Source organism: Dendropsophus ebraccatus, chromosome 7 (assembly GCF_027789765.1).
Source record: "Dendropsophus ebraccatus isolate aDenEbr1 chromosome 7, aDenEbr1.pat, whole genome shotgun sequence".
In the NCBI taxonomy this organism is placed as follows: domain Eukaryota; kingdom Metazoa; phylum Chordata; class Amphibia; order Anura; family Hylidae; genus Dendropsophus; species Dendropsophus ebraccatus.
In genome coordinates this window covers 7,967,447-7,992,258 of record NC_091460.1, presented here as the reverse complement: position 1 = coordinate 7,992,258, position 24,812 = coordinate 7,967,447, and the positions used below count along the sequence as shown (strand labels likewise).

Below are 24,812 nucleotides of genomic sequence, written 5' to 3'. Positions count from 1 at the left end.
TATAGCAGCACCATTTCGGAACTTTTAACATTTTCTATATACTTTTAAAGCTTGGCTGCTAACTGCTTAATATGAACTATGCCTGAATGGCAGCCACGTTTCATACACCATAGGATATGTCATGTGTTATAGTGACATATTATTCCAGGAAAGGCTACAAAACCTGAAGACCTAGATGCATGTAGATACACAGTTAGACAAAGTTCTGGCTAGGTCAAAGTTGTGACCCTCACACTATGAAGATATTGTGACATAATTGTGAGAGGGCTGTGCACACAAGGCATCTGGGAAATATTGAGGTATTAAAAGCCATTTGTATGAAGGAATGGCCTTCTATTTCCCTGCACTATAGATGTTTACCCAATGTGCTCAATGAAAACACGAACAGAACATCTGAATGGGAGTTAATGGTTTCAATTGTCTATAACCATCAGACCAGGTTTTATTAATATTAAAAGAAAAAAATAATAATTTAAAAATGCATCCAAAGTATTAACTGGTTTAGTGACAAAACATTATTTTTTTTTTAATTGGATGAGTATTTCGGATTTGGACTCATCTAAATGGATACAGAGATGAAAAGCGGGGTTGTTTCCTACAATAGTGTACTGTTGGAGTGAGCAGCACAGTCACTGAGTCCATGAGATCAAGCAGCAGGAGTCTGGCTGTGATACCCAGTCAGGAGCCTAATGTTACTGCTAGAAATATACCGTTGTATGTCGCGATACCTAATATGTGTTCTTCCCACCCCCCCAAATTAATCAATTGTAATGTGGGCCATGGGGCATTGTGTGTTTAATTGTATTTCTTTTGTTTGTTGTGAGGCACGTCGGTATAATTGCTCTTCTCCAAATTGTTGTCTGAAGACTTAATCTCCTGAAGAATTCAGGGCATGGAAAGAACAGGATAGCCCCTTAGTTTGGAAAGGTTGAGGGTTCCCTTTTAGCAGTAGCGGCACCCAAGGAGTACTAGCCTGACATGGGTTTGCTGGAAATTGGCTAGGCGGAGGGTGATCGGAATAATTAGAATGCCACCAACTACCCCTTTCAATTTATGAGATGCACAAAAAAGTGTGTCCCATAAAGCAAAGATACGGCATATATAGTGGCACATGGGTTGGGTTCTGGGACACTGCATAAGGGCCACCGGAAGAATCCAGGTTGTCCACTCAAAAAAGGAATCATCAGTTTCTAATCTTCAATAAAGTCCTGCATTCCACAATAAGTAAAGTCAAGTCAGTGGTTGGATAACCTGCATCTTGATAAAGTGCCCCTCTGCTTTTGCCAAGTCCTTTCTGGCAAATGGGTTGTCTCCTATCAGCTAACAAGCTGATACCAAGTATTCCTGGGAGTGCCGTTCCACGTGCTCATCACTGCAGGGCAGAGACATTGCTAGGGTCCTAAAACATCCGGGGCCCGGGCCCTCTGAGTGTCGTCATATGCGGATAGTGAAGGAGCCCAGTGCAGAAGCTTGTAACCCCAATGACCACTTTATTAGCCCAGCTCTATTGCCGCCACTAATAATTACTGCGGCTAAGCAGACACAGGCAGCCACCCGCCCTTGGCTCCTGTCAGGGTCACTTTCATCGGTAATGGTGCACACCACTGCCCAGGCAGCTCCTTCACAGCTCCCCCTGTACACACAGCTTCTGGGAGGTCTGCCCTAACTCCTATCCTCTGGGCCAGTGTTTCCCAACCTTTTCTACCTCGGGGAACTCCTACCAGATAACGTTCTACAAAATGCAAAAACCTAATTCAGTGACTCACCGGTGACGTCTTCTTTGATCTGAGTTGTTTTCTTTCCCTTTCCTCCATCCGGCCCAGACCACCATGATGATTTCTTCCAGCTGCAATTCATCTCTTCAGAACCTGCCAGACAAACATATTAGGCTCCTCACTTTTCCTTCAACTTCCTTCCCTTTTCCCTCCTTATAGGCTCCCCTACAGTAGTAATTCCACTGCTTGGTGTCAGTGAGTAGGTAGGTAAGTGTCCCCTGTATGCAGGATCCTCTGCTGTGCCCCCATATAGTAATAATTTCCGCTGTTGTGTCCCATAGTAATAATGCCTACTGCTGTGTTACCCCACATTGTAAAATGTTCCCTACTGTGCACCCTCATATAGTAATAATGTCCCCTGCTGTGCACTCTCATAGTAATAATGTCTCCTGCTGTGAACCCCCATAGTAATGCCCCTGCTGTGCACCCCCATAGTAATAATGTCTCCTGTTGTGCACCCCCAAAATAATAATTCCCCTGCTGTGCACCCACATAGTAATAATGCCCCCTGCTGTGCACCCCCTATATAGTAATAATGCCCCCTGCTGTGCACCACCATAGTAATGCCCCTGTTGTGCACCCCATAATAATGCCTCCTGCTGTGCACCCCCATAGTAATAATGCCCCTGCTGTGCACCCCCATAGTAATAATGTCCCCTGCTGTGCACCCCCTATAAAGTAATAATGCCCCTGCTGTACCCCCATTTAGTAATAATGCTCCTGATGTACCCCATATAGTAATAATGCCCCCTGCTGTACCCTCCATATAGTAATAATGTCCCCTGCGGTGCCCCAATATAGTAATAATGTCCCCTTGCTGTGCATCCATATAGTAATACTGTCCCCTGCGGTGCCCCCATGTAGTAATAATGTCCCCTGCTGTGTCCTCATATAGTAATATTGTCCCCCTGCTGTGCCTCTATATAGTAATTTTGTTCCCTGCTTTACCCTGCATATAGTAATAGTGCTCCCTACTGTGACCCATATAGTAATACTGTCCCCTGCTGTACCCCCATATAGTAATAATGCCCCCTGCTGTAACCTTCATAAAGTAATTATGCCCACTCCGCTGTGCCTCCTATATAGTAATAATGCACCTGCTGTACCCACCATAGTAATAAAGTTCCCCTCCTGCCTGCAATTAACCTGACCGCCATCCCTGCACACAGTACACTAGCTGACAACCCCCCACACAACCCCACCTGACCCCCTCACACACACAGACAATACTGAACCTGATCCCCCATCCCCCCACTACCCCACCTGACCCCTCCACACACACAGACACTACTCCACCTGACCCCCATCCCCCCACACACTACCCACCTGACCCCCATACATACACACTATGCCATTCGACCCCCGCACACATACACTACCCCACCTTACCCCCCCACAAACACATACACACTATCCCACATGACCCCCCTACACACATATACACACACACATTGCCCCACCTGATCTCACATACATATTACCCCACCTGATCCCCCCCTCACACACATTATCTTATGCATCTTATAGCACCAGCAAGCCAAGTGTGTGCATTTGCCTCCCCCCTGCCTCCTCACCTGCCTCCCCTCGGTCTCTTCACTTGCCTCCCCCCTGTCTCCCCCTCGGTCTCCTCACTTCCCTCCTCCCTGCCTCCCCCTCAGTCTCCTCACTTCCCTCCCCCCTGCCTCCCCCTCAGTCTCCTCACTTGCCTCCCCCTGTCTCCCCCCTGTCTCCCCCTCGGTCTCCTCACCTGCCCCTCCCTGCCTCCCCCTCGGTCTCCTCCCTTCCCTCCTCCCTGCCTCCCCCTCAGTCTCCTCACTTGCCTCCCCCCTGTCTCCCCCTCGGTCTCCTCCCTTCCCTCCCCCCTGCCTCCCCCTCAGTCTCCTCACTTGCCTCCCCCTGTCTCCCCCTCGGTCTCCTCACCTGCCCCTCCCTGCCTCCCCCTCGGTCTCCTCCCTTCCCTCCCCCCTGCCTCCCCCTCAGTCTCCTCACTTGCATCCCCCCTGGCTCCTCACCTCCACCTGCGATATGGGCGCCGCAACGGTAGTGTCAGGTACTGCCTGCCCGACGTAGTGCCCGGACGTGCTCCATGAATCCAATCAGGGCAGAGTGGGAGCGTGGAGCCGCTGCAGCACCACGCTCTCACCCTTATTGGATTGGAGGAGCATGTCCAGGTGCTATGTTGGGGAGCTAGTAGGTGAGGAGGATGGGCAGCAGCGGCGATCTACGAGCCAGATGCGGCTATGAAAAGAGCCACATCTGGCTCGCAAAACCGGGGCAGCAAAAATCCGGAGCAGCAGGCATTTTATTACTGCTGCAAGGTCAGATTCTTTTACCGTAAGTAATGGTTGTCTTTCTACAATCATTGCAACCTATCCAAAGCTGTTAGACCTCTCTCCAGTAGACAGTTCCCACCTTGGTAGTCTACCCTGTAACTACTCTAAAACTTTGTTAAAGCCCAAAGTCTAAAGTCTAATAAAAACTTTAGTATAGTCACTAACACAGAAATCCGAGTTATCTAAAGGGGAAATTGACTGCCAGAGCGGCTCCCAAGCTAAACTCTCAAAGATTGTATGTGCTGAACTGTGACTGTATTCTGTATCTGCACCTTTAAAGAACTTTTCCAGTAAGGCTTACTGTTCTTAAGTTATAGCTGAACAACTTCTGATTTTGCCCTGCACCAACAACTAGTATAAAGTAGTAATAGGAACATTTACAAAGTGTGTTCTGGGCCTTGGCTAGCTACCATTCAATCCCCTTAACAAGGGCGGCAGCAATACCGCAACAAACCTAGTAAGAGATTAGAAGGAAAACTTGATTTACCTTTGAGGAACAGTAAGTATCATCTTTTACTGGCTTAGCTTGCAGATACACAGCACAGGGGTTCTCATGCCTGCTTTCTCTCTCCTACACATAACACATGGTAAGCCCCACCCCCTATGATTTTTGTTTGCTCTGAGATAGTTTTCCCTTGACAACAGGCAATGGTCAAGAGACTGCTGAAAAGTGAGACACCTTGCATTTAAGAAACTATGAAAATGCATAATCATTGACGTCTAAGAGGTTAAAGAGGTACTCCGGGTTGGGGTTATTTTTAGTGTAAGGCCGGGAGGGGGTAGAAATAGCGGCCGCCGGTCACTTACCTCCCCGATTCCAGCGCCGCTTCCCGGATCGCGCCGCCCCATTCTCCCATCTTGCTGCTGCTTCCTGGGGGGTCCTGCACGGTCCCACATTGGCCTCTGAATCAGGGCTCAGACATCAGGTCTCAAGCCACAGCTCAGACCAGGAAGCGGCAGCAGGACAGGAGAACGGGGCGGCGCGATCTGGGAACCAGCGCTGGAACCGGGGAGGTAAGTGACCGGCGGCCTCTATTTCCACCCTCTTCCCAGCCGTACACTAAAAATAACCCCAACCTGGAGTACCCCTTTAAACAAAGTGAATGTGTTAATCCAGTTTTAGGCTATGTTCACACAACATACTTTTTTATGAAAACAACGACCACTGTTTTCACACAATGTACTGAACAACCGCTGTTGTTTGACAGAGCTGTAAAAATAATGAACATGTCAATTGTTTGCGGCCGCTGTCCATAGACTTCTATGCAATTTTTATTTAAAACAATGGCCATTGTTTGTATGTTGTGTGAAAATACCCTTATTAAGTATTTTACATTTCCACCTTTTCAGTGTTCGATATGAAAACTATAGAAGCATCTTGTCCTTCATCTTCGCTGTGGATGAGATTAATAAGGACCCCGACCTTCTGCCCAATATCACTCTGGGGTATCATATAGTGGATACATGTGGAGATTCATTGAAAAGCTTACACGCTGTGTTTAACATCCTGTCCGGAAGATACAATAAAGCTCCTAACTACCGCAATGTCAATTACGGGGAAGTGGCGGCATTTGTCGGGGATTCTAACACCAACAACATAGTACCAATATTCAAGCTATACAACTACATGCAGGTAAGTGTGCCATGGCCCGGGGGTGCTTAGGTAATATTCAGTAGATGTACTCTGGTGTTTTCTTTGGGGCATTTAGGCACTTATCACAATGGCCAGGAGTGGTGTTACCCCCAATGTGTGGGTGCGGTGGAAAATTTTGTACAAAACTCAGCACTTACATAAGGAATGGCTTTACTTGAGAAGTTCAGTGCAATGCAGGTGAATATCCGTTGACTGAAGAAGTATAAAACATAATTTTTACTAAACACTTTTAAAATATCGATAAGTAGATAAGTAGACTCAAAAGGAAGGGAAGGTTCCCATATAGTGATCACCAGCAGGACTTGTCTTCAATCAGCTGTATACCGTGATCATAATTGAGGCCGAACACTTGTCCACAGCAACTAGGTTCTCTGTTTAACAAAGATTCCATTGGTTTTCAATCAACACCGGCTCTTTACGTCATCCCTGAGCACCGGGCAAGTTCATCCCGGTCAAGTGTCCGGCTTTGATATTTAACATGGTATACAGCTGACTGAAGACAAGTCCTGCTGGTGATTGCCATATGGAAACCTTCCCTCCCTCTTGTGTCTATCATCCGTTATTGAGTGGAGTGGCAGGACCCATTTATGTTTTTATGGTCTAATTTGGGTAAAGTGTATGATATTAAACAATATTTTCAAAGTGTTAAAGTTCTGTTTTATACTTCTTCAGTCAACTGGTTTACATCTAATTTGAAGTATTACAGGTCATTTTTTGTGAGACAGGTAAATAACAGCTTGCTAGGTGCAGGTACAGGAAGAGGTTGTGCTTGAGGTAGTGACTGATAGCAGAAAGAAGTTTAGCTTGACTTGAGATAGGTACAGGGTCTGTCTTGGGGATTGTGCTTACTAGTGCAGTACTCTCCTGGAATAGTGTAAGAAAAAATCCTTATACTCACGGTTAGTACTGAATAGAAGACCACCATTTGCCAAACCAACCCAGAGACTGCCACGTTCGGTAACACAAGTCCAAGGCTTGAATTACTATGCGAAGATAACATTGGCTTAGGCCCTTTGTCCCACTGAGAGTCAATCCCTTGACTTTAGATTGTCCTGACTTGATAAGAAGGATCCCAGGCGTAGGCAAGGTTGACCCAGGTGATAGTTACCCCACCTTTGGGTTCAGTAGTGCGTAGTTACTTGTCAGTCTCTCATAAGGAATCTATAGCTGTGGTTCCTGACAAGTGCTCTGGCCCTGGGCCAGGCCCAGATATAAACTGCCTCAGAAACTCTCTGATTGTCATCCTTTAAAGAAGACCCTCACACCAGGAACTAACTAGTTTTTTTGGGGTGAATGGGTCTAACCTCCTTTTGGTGATGAACATACTAAAGAAAGGAGAAGTAAGAAGTGTAATAGGTGGATGGTGTGTGAGGTACCTGCACCAGTGACTGGACAAAACAGTGAACAGAAAAACCAATCAGTTAACCCTTGCACTTTAGCTGGGAGAGTAAGACACCAAGTTGTGATGGTGCGGAAAGACACTGATTATCCCAGAGTGTGACACCTTAGACAGGTGGTATAAGACTTAGTGGCACACCCATACCGGGACACAACAAGAGAGTCATTATCACAGGGATGTCTGGCACTACATATTCTGCTTCTGTATCCTGGCACATGTGACGGATGGGAAAGGAAAGTGGCCGACCTCTAAGGATTATAAAACAATGTTCTCAGGGATGGAGCAGTGGGTCACCAGAGCCGGGAGAATACAGCACTTGGCTATCTCTGATGCTCCTATAGACAATGAGTGGAGCTGCTCCATAGATGCACATCCAGCAGCTCCATGATGTCTGATGTTAGACTGTTGTCTTCTCCCTTCAGATTTTGGGGGTCTCAGTGGTCGGATCATCTATAATAAAATACAATATCTTGTGTATAAGAAATAAGAGAAAGGCATTTCTCCCCAATCAAGTGCAGTCTATCAATCCAGTGTATCCATCCATTCATAGAAAACTGAGACAGGAACTCTTGTCTCGGTTTTCTATAAATCCTCATAGAAAAAGTCCCCTGCTCTGGACAGTTCCTGTCTCGGCCAGAAATGTCAGCAGAGAGCACTTTTTTTCACCAGAAAAAGAAAAAAATGCTGAATTTACATAGCAAACAAATCTTTATTATTTTTTTTTTTTTTTGAATAATCTTTTTATTTGCATTTTTAAGACATAACAGGAATACAAATAACATTTGCAAGAAAACATTGCCAGTGGTTCACCATCATCCGACAGTGCACATACACCAATCATTACAGAGTTAACAGCATCAGGGTGGGCCCTCTCGAGCCTGACCAGAAGGGAGAGACAGTACATTTTAATTTTCCATTCTCAAGTTTCTATTTCCCCCAAAAGATAGGTGTTGGCATGGGTCTTACAGTTACGGTAGTTTCAGCGGACCCAGAGTGCCTGCTAGATCAGCTTTACAATACCACTCAGTGAAGCGGAACGGCTTCATTATATCTGCTATAGAGCGTTGGTCATAGTGTGTTGTAAATAAAGACCCTCCACTTCTGGAAAAACTTTTTGGTTGATTTGTTTTTGTGTCTTTCCGTGTCAACCCTATCTACATTTAGAAAGATTTTCAGCTGGTCTATGACCATGGGGATGTCCGGAGGTGAAGAAGACAGCCAACTAAATAGTAAACAACGGAGAGCTACTACCAGTACAACATGCACTAACTGGGGGGTATAACTAACGGCGTCACTGTCATCTGGGGGGCGGGGTTGGTGAAACAATAGGTCCTGTGGAGTTAGTGGGAGTCGTATCCTCCAGTGGGTGTGAATATAATCTGTCACCTGTTGCCAGAACTGGGAAGTGAATGGGCAGCTCCACACCCCATGCCACAAGTTAGTCAACGGCATTTGACACTTGGGACATGCGGTGATCCCGTCTGGGAAAGAAGGAGATGGCAGGATGTTAAACCCATAAAGGGCCCCATGAGCCAATTTAAAGTAGGACGCCCGCCATCTCTCATTTATAATGCATTGTCTGACCCTGGCCCACCCCTCCAAAATTGTGTCCGCCATGTCAGGGTCTTGTGTCCAGGTCGCCCAGGTCTTGAAAAGGGATGTTTTGTCAGGATGTTTAGTATGTACTTCATTGCGGATAGCAGTATATAGTGAGGATATAGAGGGTTTGTGAGGTGCGGACCCTATAATGCCATCAAGAGTATGTGCAGCTGCCTCTTTGGAGAGATCCGATAACCTGGCATTACAGAAGGAATGAGCCTGTCTCAGAAACAATAACCACGAAGGTGGGAGTTGGAATTTGGCTCAACAAATCTTTATTAATTACATATAAAAACATGATTTTAAGAGAGAACCAAACATTAACAAGAACGGTGGCTATCCTGGGGGCAGTAACAACAAAATCCTATTATAATCACATGTGCTGAAAATCCCTGGCAAGGCAATATACATAAACGGGCAGACAATAAATATTTAAAAATCCATTGAGCACAATATTATATATTATAACAATTAATAAAGTGCTAGTGCATACCAAATATCATAACTTCTATGTTGATGGACTGTGTGCTCAAAAAAATGCCCTCTAGTAGTTAACCCCACGATTTCCTAAGAACATTTTAGTGATGTAAAGCCTCCAGGACGCCACCACCCTGACGCGCGTTTCGTTGCCTTCATCTGAGGGTAATGACGTCCCATCTAGTGCTGAATGATATAGGTCAGTCCCACCAATCACTCGCAGATGGTATTTACTAATCACCTGTGGCTAATCGGTGCACGTTCCGTCTGTCACCCCCACTCACCGGGTGCATTGTGGCCAGGCCAGGAAGTGATGTCAGGAAGTCAATCACATGTCATGACAGCATTTCCCGCCTGATTTTTATTATACTGGTGTTAGAGAAAAGAATTTTCTTTAAAAAAAAATATATATAATATATATATATATATATATATATATATATATATATAGTTACATAGTTAATACGGTTGAAAAAAGACACATGTCCATCAAGTTCAACCAAGGAGGGGATGGATACAGGGAAGGGGGAGGGGTGATAGGTTCTATCCATATGCATTTATATTATTTTGCTCTAAGAACTTGTCTAGGCCGGTTTTGAAGCCCTCTACGGTTGTTGCTGTGACCAGATCCTGTGGTGACTGTTCCACAGATTCACAGTTCTCATTGTAAAGAAGGCTTGTCGCCTCCGGAGATTGAACCTTTTTTTCTCCAGGCTAAATCCAGGTACACGATATCCACAGCCGCGCCGCCATCCAGGCTTCTACTTACCTCTTCATAGAAACATATTAGGTTGACAGCTTCTGTCCTTAGTAAAACCATGCTGGTTATCACTTATAATACTATTAGCCACTACATATTCCTGGATGTAGTCCCTTATCAGCCCCTCAAATAGTTTCCCCACAATGGACGTTAAGCTTACAGGTCTATAGTTACCTGGGGAAGTTCGAGAGCCCTTTTTGAAGATCGGCATTACATTTGCCTTACGCCAGTCCCTCGGCACAATACCAGTAAGCAAAGAATCACAGAATATTTCATACAAGGGTAGAGAAATTACAGAACCAAGTTCCCTAAGAACTCTGGGGTGCAATCCATCAGGCCCTGGAGCTTTGGTTACATTGAGTTTGTTTAATTTATCTTGGACCATATCTATAGTAAACCAGTTCAGTACATTATATGTGTTAGCAGCACTGGCCCCACCCACCTCAGTACTGGCCCCACCCACCACAGCTCCATCCTCTTCTTTTGTATATACAGAACTGAAGAAGCCATTAAGTAACTCAGCTTTCTCCTGATCTCCAGTAATTAATTCCCCGTCACCATTATTTAGGGGTCCTACATGCTCTGACCTTGGTTTTTTTGCATTAATATATTTGAAGAATTTTTTGGGGTTTCTTTTGCTTTCTATAGCTACCTGCCTTTCATTGTGAATTTTTGCTGCTTTTATTACATTTTACAGGTTTTGTTGACTTCTTTGTAATGTTTAAATGCTACAGCTGACCCCTCTGATTTATATTTTTGAATGCCCCTTTTTTCTCATTTATAGCCCTTCTAACCTCGGTTGTAAGCCATGTGGGATTGGATTTTAACCGTTTATATTTGTTACCCATAGGAATATATTTGGCAGTACCGTTAGTTAATGTGGATTTGAAGATTTCCTATTTATTAGCTGTATCCGTATGTGACAGCAGCCGCTCCCAGTCTATGCCCTGAAGTTCTGCCCTTAACCCAGGAAAATTGGCCCTTTTAAAATTAAGAGTTTTTGCCCTCCCAACATGTTTTTCATTCTACACTTTAAGCTAAAAGTCACTATATTGTGGTCACTATTACCCAGGTGTTCATGGACAGTGACATCCCCAACCAGCTCAGCGGTGTTAGAAATAACCAGATCCAACAAGGCATCACTTCTAGTTGGCTCCTCCACAAACTGGCCCAGAAAATTATCCTGCAGGAGGGTAAGAAATTCCCTCCCCTTTGTGGTTTTAGCTGAACCGTGACCCCAATCTATATCTGGGTAGTTGAGGTCCCCCATTACCACTACTGTCCCCTCCCGGGCAGCCCGCTCTATTTGTCTATTCAACTGACCATCTACCTCGTCAGTAATGTTGGGGGGTCTATAGATTACACCAAGAATAATTTTTTCACTCTTTACCTCCTTCTGTAGTTCTACCCACAATGCTTCCACATCATCACAGTCATTGCCCACTATTGCATCTATTACATTCACTTTAATATCATTTCTGACATACAGACATACTCCTCCTCTCCTTCTGAACAACGTAAATCCCTGAATATTGGCAGCCCAGTCATGTGAGGAGTCCAGACATGTCTCAGTCACACCAAACACATCAATGGACTCCACCAGAACCAAGGCCTCCAGCTCCCCCATCTTGCTGGCTAGACTTCTGGCATTAGTAACCATACACTTTATATTACCATCGAGTTTAACCGCTTCATTATAAGAAATAGGATTTATTACTGTTCTGTGGCTACAATCATCCTCACTGTTCATCCGCAACATATGGATCTCCCTATCCACTGGTCTTATCCTCCCCCCACAGGACCCTTCTCCTCCCTCCTCATTGTTCTGTCCCCTCTCTAACCTATCTGCCACTAGATTACATCCTACATTGTCCTCCCTCCACCTGCCTAGTTTAAAAACCTCTCCACCCCTTCTAGGATTCTCTCCCCCAGCAAAGCGGACCCCCTTCCATTAAGTTGCAAATTATCTGCGGAAAACAGTTTGTACCCCAATGAAAATTCAGCCCAGTGCTCTAAAAACCCAAACCCTTCTCCTCTACACCACGACTTGAGCCATGCATTTAACTCCCTAAGCTCCCGCTGTCTTTCCTGCGATGCGCATGGCACAGGCAGTATTCCAGAGAATACAACCTTGGAGGTCCTTCCCTTCAACTTAGCACCTAGTTCTCTAAAATTATTTTTAACAGACCTCCACCTACCTTGTATCCTGCCATTGGTTCCAACATGGACCACGACAGCTGGGTCATCTCCAGCCCCCCCAAGTAATTTATCCACCCTTTCCACCACATGCCGAACCCTGGCACCAGGGAGACAGCAAACCATTCGGTTGAGGCGGTCTTGGCGACAAATAATTCTATCCGTCTTCCTGATTATAGAATCCCCTACAACCACTAACTGTCTAGGCCTACCTACAATACCATCCCGCCCACTACTAGCTGTCCTACCTACAATACCATCCCGCCCACTGCTAGTTGTCCTACCTACAATACCATCCCGCCCACTACTAGTTGGACTGTTCCCCCGGCTGTTAGGGAGAACAGGTTCCACTAGAGCTGCCATTTCTGACACGGATGCCCTTGCATCATCACCTAACTTGGCAATTTTGCTTGGGCATACAGTAGGAGAAGTGGCCTTCCTTTTCTTGGATCCCTTACTGGTCCCTCTAACTACATTAACCCAGCTACTTACTTGGGCCTCCTGATCTATATCACCACCCTCCATCTCTAACCCACTAACTTCCTGCTCAGTGAGCCGAAGTTCCCTCTCAAGGTGGCCAAGTTCCCTCAGTGTTGCAATATGCTTCTCCAGATCTCTAACTCGAGCTTCTAGATGGGCAACATGCTCACATCTGTCACAGCGGTACTCACCCTGGAACACCTGCTCCAGTTGTGCGTACATGCGGCAGACTGCGCACTGAATGAAACCTTCCATCTCGCTAGCCATTATCCTCAGTGCAACAAAAACAGTGAAAAGGAAAGAGATTTAGCACTTACCAGAACTTGTAACTCCTTCTTTTAACCCTTTTTTCAATTCCACTTATTCAGACCACTTGGCAGCAAACCACAACAGTGAGCAAGCACACACAGTGAGTGCTGAGCCTTGATTTAAGCACCTGAGATCAATTAACCCCACCCCCAGGTGCAGAGCAGACCAGAGAAAAAAAAAAAATGTTTGGACCTGTTTAACTAAGCAGCTATGCTACTAGCTATCTATGCGCTGCAGCAATGCACACCACACAATTGCACAAAAACAACAATATATCAGTCACTCCAAACCCACAGAATCACCAACAACTCCTTTTTTCAACTCCACTTATTCAGACCACTTGTCAGCAAACCACTCACCGGCCACTTTATTAGGTACACCATGCTAGTAACGGGTTGGACCCCCTTTTGCCTTCAGAACTGCCTCAATTCTTTGTGGCATAGATACAATAAGGTGCTGGGAGCTTCCTCAGAGATTTTGGTCCATAGTGACATGATGACATCACACAGTTGCCGCAGATTTGTCGGCTGCACATCCATGATGCCAATCTCCCGTTCCACCACATCCCAAAGATGCTCTATTGGATTGAGATCTGGTGACTGTGGAGGCCATTTGAGTACAGTGACCTCATTGTCATGTTCAAGAAACCAGTCTGAGATGATTCTAGCTTTATGACATGGCGCATTATCCTGCTGAAAGTAGCCATCAGATGTTGGGTCCATTGTGGTCATAAAGGGATGGACATGGTCAGCAACAATACTCAGGTAGGCTGTGGCATTGCAACGATGCTCAATTGGTACCAAGGGGCCCAAAGAGTGCCAAGAAAATATTCCCCACACCATGACACCACCACCACCAGCCTAAACCGTTGATACAAGGCAGGATGGATCTATGCTTTCATGTTGTTGACGCCAAATTCTGACCCTACCATCCGAATGTCGCAGCAGAAATCGAGACTCATCAGACCAGGCAACGTTTTTCCAATCTTCTACTGTCCAATTTCGATGAGCTTGTGCAAATTGTAGCCTCAGTTTTCTGTTCTTAGCTGAAAGGAGTGGCACCGGTAGCCCATACTGTGTACTGTGCGCTCAGAGATGCTCTTCTGCCTACCTTGGTTGGAACGGTTGGCTATTTGAATCACTGTTGCCTTTCTATCAGCTCGAACCAGTCTGCCCATTCTCCTCTGACCTCTGGCATCAACAAGGCATTTCCGTCCACAGAACTGCCGCTCACTGGATGTTTTTTCTTTTTCGGTTGATTCTCTGTAAACCCTAGAGATGGTTGTGTGTGAAAATCCCAGTAGATCAGCAGTTTCTGAAATACTCAGACCAGCCCTTCTGGCACCAACAACCATGCCACGTTCAAAGGCACTCAAATCACCTTTCTTCCCCATACTGATGCTTGGTTTGAACTGCAGGAGATTGTATTGACCATGTCTACATGCCTAAATGCACTGAGTTGCCGCCATGTGATTGGCTGATTAGAAATTAAGCGGTAACGTGCAGTTGGACAGGTGTACCTAATAAAGTGGCCGGTGAGTGTATATATATATAGTTTGATTAGCGGTGGCTGCTGAACTTGGATAAAGCCCTAAGGCTATGTGGAAAACATGGATATAGTCATTGGCTGTATCCATGTTTTCCAGACAACCTTAGAGCTTTATCCAAGTTCAGCAGCCCCAGCTAATCAAATGCCGATCGCTCGGGTTCGGATCGACTCGAACCCGAACCCGGTTCGCTCCCACTGCTGTCCAGAGCTCTCCTGGGTGAAGTTAGCCCAGTAAGTCATCCGTCAGATTAGTGCCATTAACATTTATGCTGCTGCCAGACACAGTTTTTGAACCAGACACCTGACGTAACGTAACAGGGGATTCGCTAGGGTAACTTCACCCAGGAGGGATGTGAACACTGGGTACTAACACAAAATGACAGAAATCTGTCTCTAGCAAGTGTAAACATATGTGTTCAGTTCACTTCACAGGAGCTGACTTGATCCAATATAGATAGATAAATAGATAGATAGGAGAAAGTGTGAAGTTGCAGGGGGGTGCCTTGCTTGCCGTAACCAGGCTGCCAGGGATTATGGATAACCCTCTGCACCTAGGCTTTTGACGTAAGGTGATGTAATTTTAGATCAGGCTCATGCAAACTTTTCAAAAACTTTTTTAATTTCAATCAATGATCCAACCAATGTTTTAAATCGGTTAACAAATTCCAGGGTTGGAAATTTTGGTTTACTTATCTCAACTTATAATGCTTTTTTTGGTCTATGAGGCTATTTGAGGTGTAATTATTAGAAATGAGCGAACGTGCTCGACCGAGCTTGGCACTCGATCGAGTATTAGGGTACTCGATGGTACTCGATACTCGAGGAAATCTTATCATCCGTTTCCTGTAAGTTTGCACGCTTTTTTTTGCAGCCAATAAACATGCAGGAGACTCTTTGGTGCATCCTGCGATGACGTGGGACCCATACATGTCGATAGCAGCGATTGGTTGGCCAGATCAGATGACCCTGCCATATAAAACTCGGTGCAGTCAGTGCTCGCTTCAGACGCATGCTGTGAGAGATCAGGGACAGAGCTGCTGCTGGTCAGGGAGAGTGTCAGTGTAGGATTTAGCGTTCCAGTAGACAGGGTATATACTAGCAATACAAACAAACAGACCTTTTCAGGGCTTAAAAGCTTTTATTAATACTATTACTACAGACTGCTGGCTGGGAGTTGTAGTGCTGCTAGCGCGATTTAACCAGCACACTGTGGTGACCGGCTGCTGGCAGAAAGGAGACATTAGGTGTTGCATACAGACCCCTAAGAAGTTCTCAGTGTGGTGTACTGCACTGTATAGCTGGGAGTCGTAGTGCATCTCGCATAGAACGTACTTCACTGCTCATATTGTATTGGGGTGACAAAGCGTGTACAGTTGTTGCCCATACCAGATAGCACCACCTAAACTAGTGTGTATTGCACTGTATAGCTGGGAGTTGTAGTGCATAGAACTTACTTCACTGCTCATTGTATTGGGGTGACAGAAAGTTTGTACAGTTATTGCCCATACCAGATAGCACCATCAAGCTCCCCCCCTAAACTAGTGTGTACTGCACTGTATAGCTGGGAGTTGTAGTGCATCCAGCATAGAACTTACTTCACTGTTCATTGTATTATGGTGACAAAGTGTATACAGTTGTTGCCCATACCAGATAGCACCGTCAAGCCCCCCTAAACTAGTATGTACTGCACTGTATAGCTGAGATATGTAGTGCATCCTGCATAGAGCTTACTTCACTGCTCATTGTATTGGGGTGACAAAATGTGTACAGTTGTTGCCCATACCAGATAGCACCGTCAAGCCCCCCCCCCCCCTAAAATAGTGGGCACTACACTGTATTGCTTCTATATCAATTCTAATGGTTATCTGTGTCTTCACTGCCATGCTCTGACGTCACACTACGTCTGCGAAGGAGCGGGACTGGTTGCCGGGGGCCCGCCGATCACGCCCCCGCCAACCAGCCAGCTGTTTTATTTTATATTTTTGGTCTAGCCGTGGCCGGGGCCTCACCACCCCTGGTCAAGAGGCATCAAGTGTACTCATGATGGTGAGTGATGAGTGAGAGCAGGCCTAGCTAGTTAGCTGTCAGCACCCGGGTTCATGTCCACTACATATCCCAGCCCCTGGACTCACTCCAATTTTTGGGTGGGCTCACTTGCTTCCTCACTCACTTGTAATGGCTCTCTGTGTGCTGAATGCCCTGCTGTGTCTGGCCTAGTTTTGGGAGCCTCACTTGCTTACTCACTCACTTGTAATGGTGAGACAATTGCCAGATCCTCAAGGATCAAAGTCAAATTCGAAATTAAAAAAGCGGTGGGGGGAGAGGTGGTGAGTCACATTATGCAGGAATGTTACCCCAACTGTTACATTCAAATTGAAAATCGAAAAGGTGGTGGGGGTAGGAGTGGGGAGTCACGTGATGCAGGGAATGTTACCCCAACTGCTACAGGACTGGTTGCCGGGGGCCCGCCGATCGCGCCACCACCAACCAGCAAGCTGTTTTATTTTATTTTTTCTTGTCTAGCCGTGGCCGGGGCCTCACCATCCCCGGTCGATAGGCATCAAGTGTACCCTTGATGGTGACTGACAGCTGGCCTAGCCGGATTGTACCGTACAGCCCCCCCCCCCCCAAACTAGTGGGTACTACACTGTATTGCTGGGATTTGTAGTACATCCTGCATAGAACTTCACTGCTGGCCCACGTGTTCAGCCTAGTGTTGCAGCTGTTTCTTAAGACCTACTCCAATTTGGCTGACTTGCTCACCAAAGTGCGGCGAATCTGTGCGCATTTCCGCAAGTCAACCACGGATGCTGCCACCCTTAGGGCAGTCAAAGGCGCTTGCAACTGCCGGCTCACAGACTGCTGTGCGATGTGCCCATGAGGTGGAATTCCACCTTCCAGATGGTAGCCAGGGTTTACCAGCAATGCAGAGCCATTGTGGAATGCCAGATGTCAACCTCGGTTCTCTCCATTTCAAACCAAATGATTTGTGGTCAGTATGCTTACCTCTCCCATCCATGTTGCCTACTGGTGTGCCTGCCCTTGCCTCCTTTTGGCTGGGCCTTAACTGGCATCCATGTCGACTACTGCTGGGCCTATAGTTTACTGGCGTCCCTAATTTTGCCTCATTGTTTTGTCCATTTCGTACCAAATTGTTTGTGGTCCATATGCCTACCTCTGGCATCCATGTAGACTACTGGTGTGCCTGCCCTTGCCTCGTTGTTGCTGGGCCTTAACTGGCATCCACGTAGACTACTGGTGTGCCTGCCCTTGCCTCGTTGTTCCTGGGCCTTAACTGGCATCCATGTAGACTACTAGTGTGCCTGCCCTTGCCTTGTTGTTGCTGGGCCTTAACTGGCATCCATGTAGACTACTGGTGTGCCTGCCTTTGCCTCGTTGTTGCTGGGCCTTACCTGGCACCCATGTAGACTGCTGGTGTGCCTGCCCTTGCCTCATTGTTGCTGGGCCTTAACTGGCATCCATGTAGACTACTGGTGTGCCTGCCCTTGCCTTGTTGTTCTCTGTGTCTTCACTGCAATGCTCTGACGTCACACTATGACTGCGGAGGAGCTGCACTGGTTTTCTTTTTTAACCCCTTGTAGAAATGGAAAAAATCAAGGCTAGACCAACATTTAGTGAATTTCTTTTTAAATTCTTACTCTAAATCTGATCTTGCCTTGATTTTTTCATTTTCACAAGGGGCTAAAAGATAAAAAAAAAAAAATGTGTAGAGCAATTTCCCCTGAGTACGTAAATATCCCACATGTGGACATAAAGCGCCATGCGGGTGCAGGGTAAGCCTCCAAAGGGAAGGAGCGCCATTTGGTTTTTGGAGGCTGGATTTGGATGGAATGGATTTCAAGGGGCCATGTTGCATTTAAAAGGTCCCTGTGTTGCCAAGACAGTTTAAACCCCCCACACGTGACCCCATTATGGAAACTAAACCCCTCAAGGAATGTAACAAGTGGTTTAGTGAGCATATGGACCCCACTGGTGACGGGCACAAATGTGGAACAATGTGGCATGAAAATGAAATATTACATTTTTTACACTACAATGTTGGTTTAGCCTTAAATTTATCATTTTCACAAGGGGTTAAAAGATAAAAAAAAAACACAAAATGTGTACAACAATTTCCCCCGAGTCCGTAAATACCCCACATGTGGACATAAAGCGCCATGTGGGTGCAGGGCAAGCCTCCGAAGGGAAGGAGCGCCATTTGGATTTTGGAAGCTGGATTTGGCTAGAATGGATGATGAACGCCATGTCGCATTTACAGAGCCCTCGTGCTGCCAAAACACTGTAAACCCCCCACAAGTGACCCCATTCTAGAAACTACACCCCTCAAGGAATCTAACAAGGGGTGCAGTGAGGATATTGACCCCTTGATGATGGGCACATTTGTGCCGTGAAAGTGAAAAAAAATGAAAATTTTCACTTTCACGTCACATTTTACCACATTTGAAATCCATTCCAGTGAAATCCAGCTTCCAAAAGCCAATTGGCGCCCCTTCCCTTTGGAGGCTCGTCCTGCGCCCGCTTGGCATTTTATGTCCACATGTGGGGTATTTCCGTACTCGGGAGAAACTGCACTACATGTTTTGTGTGTTTTTTTTTTCTCTTTTAACACCTTGTGAAAATGAAAAATTGAAGACTAGAACAACGTGTAAAAAATACATTTTTCTTTTTTCACGCCATATTGTTCGGAAAATCTGTGAAGCACCTGTGCGGTTCAGATGCTCACCGCCCCCCTTGTTACATTCCTTGAGGGGTGTAGTTTTCTAAATGGTGTCCCTTTAGGGGTGTTTTTTAGGTTTTGGCACCCCAGAGCCTCTGCTAACCTGAAGTGGTACAGTCAGAAATGACCAAATATAACGGAGCCATTGAAATGCACTAGGCACTCCTTTGTATCTGAGGCTTGTGGTTGTGTCACATAGCGCAATAGGGCCACATATGGGGTATTTCTATAAACTGCAGAAACGGGGCAATCAATATTGGGGTGCATTTCTCTGGTAATAGGTTTATAATTATGAAAAAATATTGGATTACAATAAAAGCTTTTGCAGAGTTCGGGGGGGGGGTGCAGTTTCTGAAATGGGGTGCTTTGTGGGGCTTTCTAACATACAGGCCCCTCAAATACACTTTGAAGCTGGGTTCACACTACGTATATTTCAGTCAGTATTGTGGTCCTCATATTGCAACCAAAACCAGGAGTGGATTAAAAACACAGAAAGGATCTGTTCACACAATGTTGAAATTGAGTGGATGGCTGCCGTATAACAGTAAATAACGGCCATTATTTCAATATAACAGCCGTGTTTTTTTTTTTGTTTGTTTGTTTAAAAAAAAAAAAAAAAACAGCCGTGGTTTTAAAATAACAGCAAATATTTGCCATTAAATGGCGGCCATCCACTCAATTTCAACATTGTGTGAACAGATCCTTTCTGTGTTTTCAATCCACTCCTGGTTTTGGTTGCAATATGAGGACCACAATACTGACTGAAATATACGTAGTGTGAACCCAGCATAAACCTGAACAGGTCCCTAAAAATATCTGATTTTGAAATTTTACAGAAAATTTGGAAATTTGCTGCTTATGTTTTAAGCTTCCTATTGTCTAAAAAAAAATGAAAGATAGTTTAATAAATGCCACCAACATAAAGTAGACATGTTGCTATTGCTATTTAATATATCATTTATGTGGTATAACCATTTTCTGTATAAGCAGAAAAGTTTTAAAGTTGGAAAAATGCATTTTTTTACAGTTTTTCATGTTATTTTGGGTTTTTTCATAAACATTCGTTATAAGTATCGACTCCAATTTACCAGAAATGTAAAGTACAATATGTCCCGAGAAAACAATCTTAGAATCAGCCGGATAGGTGAAAGCATCCCGAAGTTATTAATGAATAAAGTGACACTGGTCATTTTCACAAAATTTGTCTCTGTCATTAAGGCCATTTCAGGCTCTGTCCTTAAGGGGTTAATCTTATTTTTTGTTGATATGTTTTATTTAAAAAAAAATGGGAAAGGGGGATTAATGTAAACTTTTTTTTTTGGGAAAGGAATTCTCTTAATTATTAATATTGAAAAACCTTCATCCGTCCTTAAGAGGTTTATATTTGTACTACTGCTGTCCAGTTGATAAATTAGAAATAGCTGCATTTTACTTACAGTTTATTTTCCCAATTGGCTAAGGTGGTTACTGACAGTGAAAAACCTTACATATTTTCCATTTTCCAAATCTTGCACACGGCTTTCATTCACTACAAACCCAAAAATAATTTTGTATTTCTATTGTCTTGTTTTCTCACCTATATGTGTTTCTGTCTCCGCAGCTCAATTATGGAATTGGTGACTTCATGCAGAATAAAAAGGAACCATCCCCCAAAGCATTTAAACTTTCCCCTGATGACCGGGCTCGATATATGGCTATTGTTGTATTTTTTAAACACATTGGATGGAATTGGGTCGGACTTATTACATCAGGTGAGGAGAATGATGAAAAGGAAGCAATAGAGTTGAGTAGACTGATGGCCGAGCATGAGATCTGTGTTATGGATACCATTTATCTGAACAATGAAGAGAAGGCGAAGAAGCAAATATCTGAGCTCTGTAACTCAACTGTGGAGGTTCTGCTGGTCTGTGGACCGTACTCAGCCGATTATAGTCCATTCATGTACAATTATGTGGACTTTATTGGAAATCTTACCCTAATCTTTCATGATTCGTGGACTAATAAGATAACATTACAACATTATACATTTTTCAACTGCAGTTTAGTTTTTACAACTGAGAAAAGAACAATACCAAAGGTTACAGAAGCTCTTCGTAGTGTCACCCCATCCACCCGTCCAAATGATCCCCTGCTGGAAGAGATCTGGTTTTATTATTTTGATTGTCTGACTAAAGATCCAGGGAAAAATAATTATTACCAGTGGGTCTATGAATATCCAGGAAAGAACTGCACTGAGACATATAATTTATCAGCAACAAAGTATGAAAATAAACAAACACGCTCATACTATACATATATAGCCGTGTATATCCTGGCCCAGGCCTTACACATGATGAAGGTAAATGGTAATAAATCAAGCCTGCACAACTTACACCAAAAGGTGAGGAGATAACAAATATTCGCAAATACAAAACAATACAAATATTTTTTTTTTATTAAAACAGGCAAAACAATAGTAGCTACAATAGTGGGACTATTACAAAGTAGTCCCCCCCCCCCCCCAACAGTTTGTTGCTGTGACAGTGTCAAAATTGGAAAAATTTAAATGTCAATCTGTCTGTCATCAATTTCCGCCACGGACAGTAGTGGACGTTGGTGGATCAGTTGTGTAATATCAATTTTCCCCTAGGACAGCAGTGGACATTAGTCAATGAGCACCCATTGAGGTATTAAGTTGGACACTATGTTCACTGTGACTTCCTATAATGTGCACCCAGCACCCAATGACTTGATATACTGGACAATGGCATCACTGCTCCCACTGAAAACTACCCACACTCTACCCTCCTCTCTGTCCCTATCTCTTTCTCCCTGCTTCCATCTGCTCTCCATTATACACAGCCGACTGGCCGCCTACAGGAAGCCAATCACCTTATATAGAGGGTGAGGGGAGGAGCTGACATTACAGTGAGGTTTGCAGTTGATTGGATGGGCACAATGGATTATACACAATCCTTTGCGCCCGATGAAAGGCTTTCCTCTAAGCTAACATGTGTGCGAAGCGAATTTGCAAATCTTCCCGAAGCAAATTTAATGCCCGATTCGCTGCAAATCGGAACTTGTTAGATTTGCTTCGCTTATCTCTAATTGAGATCTTCCTGGATGCTTTAAATGTTCCCAGATTGTCTTTTTTTTTGTGACCGTTTGAGTCATAGACTCTAGTATCAAGCCCCCATCATATTACTCACCCCGGTATCAGTCCCCCAGCATATTATAGACTCCAATATCAAGTCTGCAGTATATTACAAAGTCCACTATCAGGTTCCCAGCATATTTCACCCCCCAGTATCATGTCTCAAGCATATTACAGACTCCAATATAAAGTCTCTGGCATATTACAGATCCCAGTATCTAGCTCCAGCATATAATAGACCCCAGTATCAGGCCCCCAGCATTTTACAGATCCCAGTATAAGCCCCCCTAGCATGTTACATATCTCAGTATTAGCCCCCATTATATAACTGACCCCCAATATCAAGTCCCCAGCATATTATATACTCTAGTATCCAGTTTCCATCTAGTTTCCAGAGCAAATATAATAGAAAATATTCAGGGCTCAAGATTGTCTCTAATGGTGGATTAAACAACAGAGAATATAATTGAATAAAAACACATAAAAAGAAATGAAAGAGGGAATTGACAAATGTGTAATTGTTTTGGATACAGTGTATGGGATTAACTTAATCTAAAGGATAAGAAGTAAAAAGCATGAAAAGTATCCTGTTATAAAGTAAGCCCTTCATTCTATAGAGACAATTAGGGCCAGTACACACAGAGTGAAATCGGCAGAATTGCGGCGGAGCTCTCGGCCACGGAATCCCATCTGCTGTCTGTTTCAATGGCAGAACTCGCACGCCTCTGCTTCTGCAGCTCTCTGGGGAAGCGAAGTGCACAAGCCCTCCCACTGAAACAGACAGCAGACGGGATTCCGCAGAAAAGTCAGCTCCTGTACAGTGCACTAAACCCATACATTTACACTAGGTAGAGAGATATAAGGAAAGACTGGATTAAAGAGGGTTATAGAAGTTTGTTAGATATCAGGGACAGATAGAGTGAGAGGGTAGTAGTGTAAGCTGTGTAGGTGTGAAATTGCTCCTGTCTTGTCACTTTGCGTGTCCACAGCTCTCATGTCTGAAGTTAACCTGTGAAGGTAATCTTTTCATAGCTGTAACCCCTCTCTCCCCGGACAGAGTACTGCATTTATGTGCCTACATACTGTATACCCTACTCATTCCTTCATGCTCCCTGATCTCTGTCAGCCCTTGCGTTTCCTATGCTCTCCATTCCTGCTATAATGTGCCAGGGCCGGGACAATGGGTAGGCCAGGGTAGGTAATGTTCTAGGGCGCCATCTCCTGCTGAATTACTGGGGGCGCAATTTTCACCTCCAGCCCCACAGCGGCAAGCACCTGCTCTCCTCCTCTTTTCTGCAGGAGAGGGGAGAAGTGCAGGGACAACTATAGTGACAGATGTCCCAACCCCCGCCCAGAGACAGTGTCATCCTCCACTGCTAATGCTGTGTGGGTGAGTGTATATATGTGTGTTTGTGTGAGTGTGTGTTAGTGGAATTTGTGTGCTAATGGTGTGTGTTAGTGCTCATGTGTGGCTGAGGTAGAACTACAACTCCCATCATGATCCTGTGTGGCTGAGGTAGAACTACAACTCCCAGCATGATCCTGTGTGGCTGTGGTAGAACTACAACTCCCAGCATGATCCTGTGTGGCTGTGATAGAACTACAACTCCCAGCATGATCCTGTGTGGCTATAGTAGAACCTGATCCTCTGGGGCTGTGGTAATATTACAGCTCACAGCATTCTCCTGTGTGGCTGTGGTAATACTACAACTCTCTCAGCATGATCCTGTGTGGCTGTGGTAGAACCACAACTCTCAGCATGATCCTGTGTGGCTGTAGTAATACTACAGCTCCCAGCATGATCCTGTGTGGCTGTGGTAGAACTACAACTTCCAGCATGATCCTGTGTCGCTGAGGTAGAACTACAACTCCCAGCACGATCCTGTGTGGCTGTGGTTGAACTACAACTACCATCATGCTCCTGTGTGGCTTTGGTAGAACTACAACCCCCAGAATGCTCCTATGTGGCTGTGGTAGAACTACAGCTCCCAGCATGCTTCTGTGTGGCTATGGTAGAACTACAACTCCCAGCATGATCCTGTGTGGCTGTGGAAGAACTACAACTCCCAGCATGCTCCTGTGTGTCTTAGGTAGAAATACTGTTCCCAGCATGATCCTTTGTGGCTGTGGTAGAACTACAACTCCCAGCATTATCCTGTGTGACTATGGTAGAACTACAACTCCCAGCATGATTCTGTGGCTGTGGTAGAACTACAGCTCCCAGCATGCTCCTGTGTGGCTGTGGTAGAACTACAACTCCACCATCCTAAGCCTCCCCCAAATGCTCCTCTCCTGAACCAGAGACAGATGAGCAGTATGAGCCTCCACTCCACCTTCTCATCCCTGCAGACTGGATATAGCAGCAGCATATAGTCCGTCCCTCCACCGCTGAACTGGCCCCCTGTGTAAAA

At 45.1% G+C, this 24,812-nt stretch overlaps 1 protein-coding gene across 1 annotated transcript in view; it reads left to right on the top strand.

Annotated features, from left to right (window-relative positions):
• Positions 1-24,812, top strand: part of LOC138796417 (vomeronasal type-2 receptor 26-like) — a 58,858-nt gene that overhangs the window by 8,518 nt on the left and 25,528 nt on the right. Inside the window, exons 2-5 of the mRNA XM_069976014.1 lie at positions 4,539-4,607; positions 4,754-4,778; positions 5,459-5,741; positions 20,869-21,648. Coding sequence (XP_069832115.1) covers positions 4,539-4,607; positions 4,754-4,778; positions 5,459-5,741; positions 20,869-21,648 — 1,157 coding nt within the window. The remainder of the gene's footprint in view (positions 1-4,538; positions 4,608-4,753; positions 4,779-5,458; positions 5,742-20,868; positions 21,649-24,812) is intronic.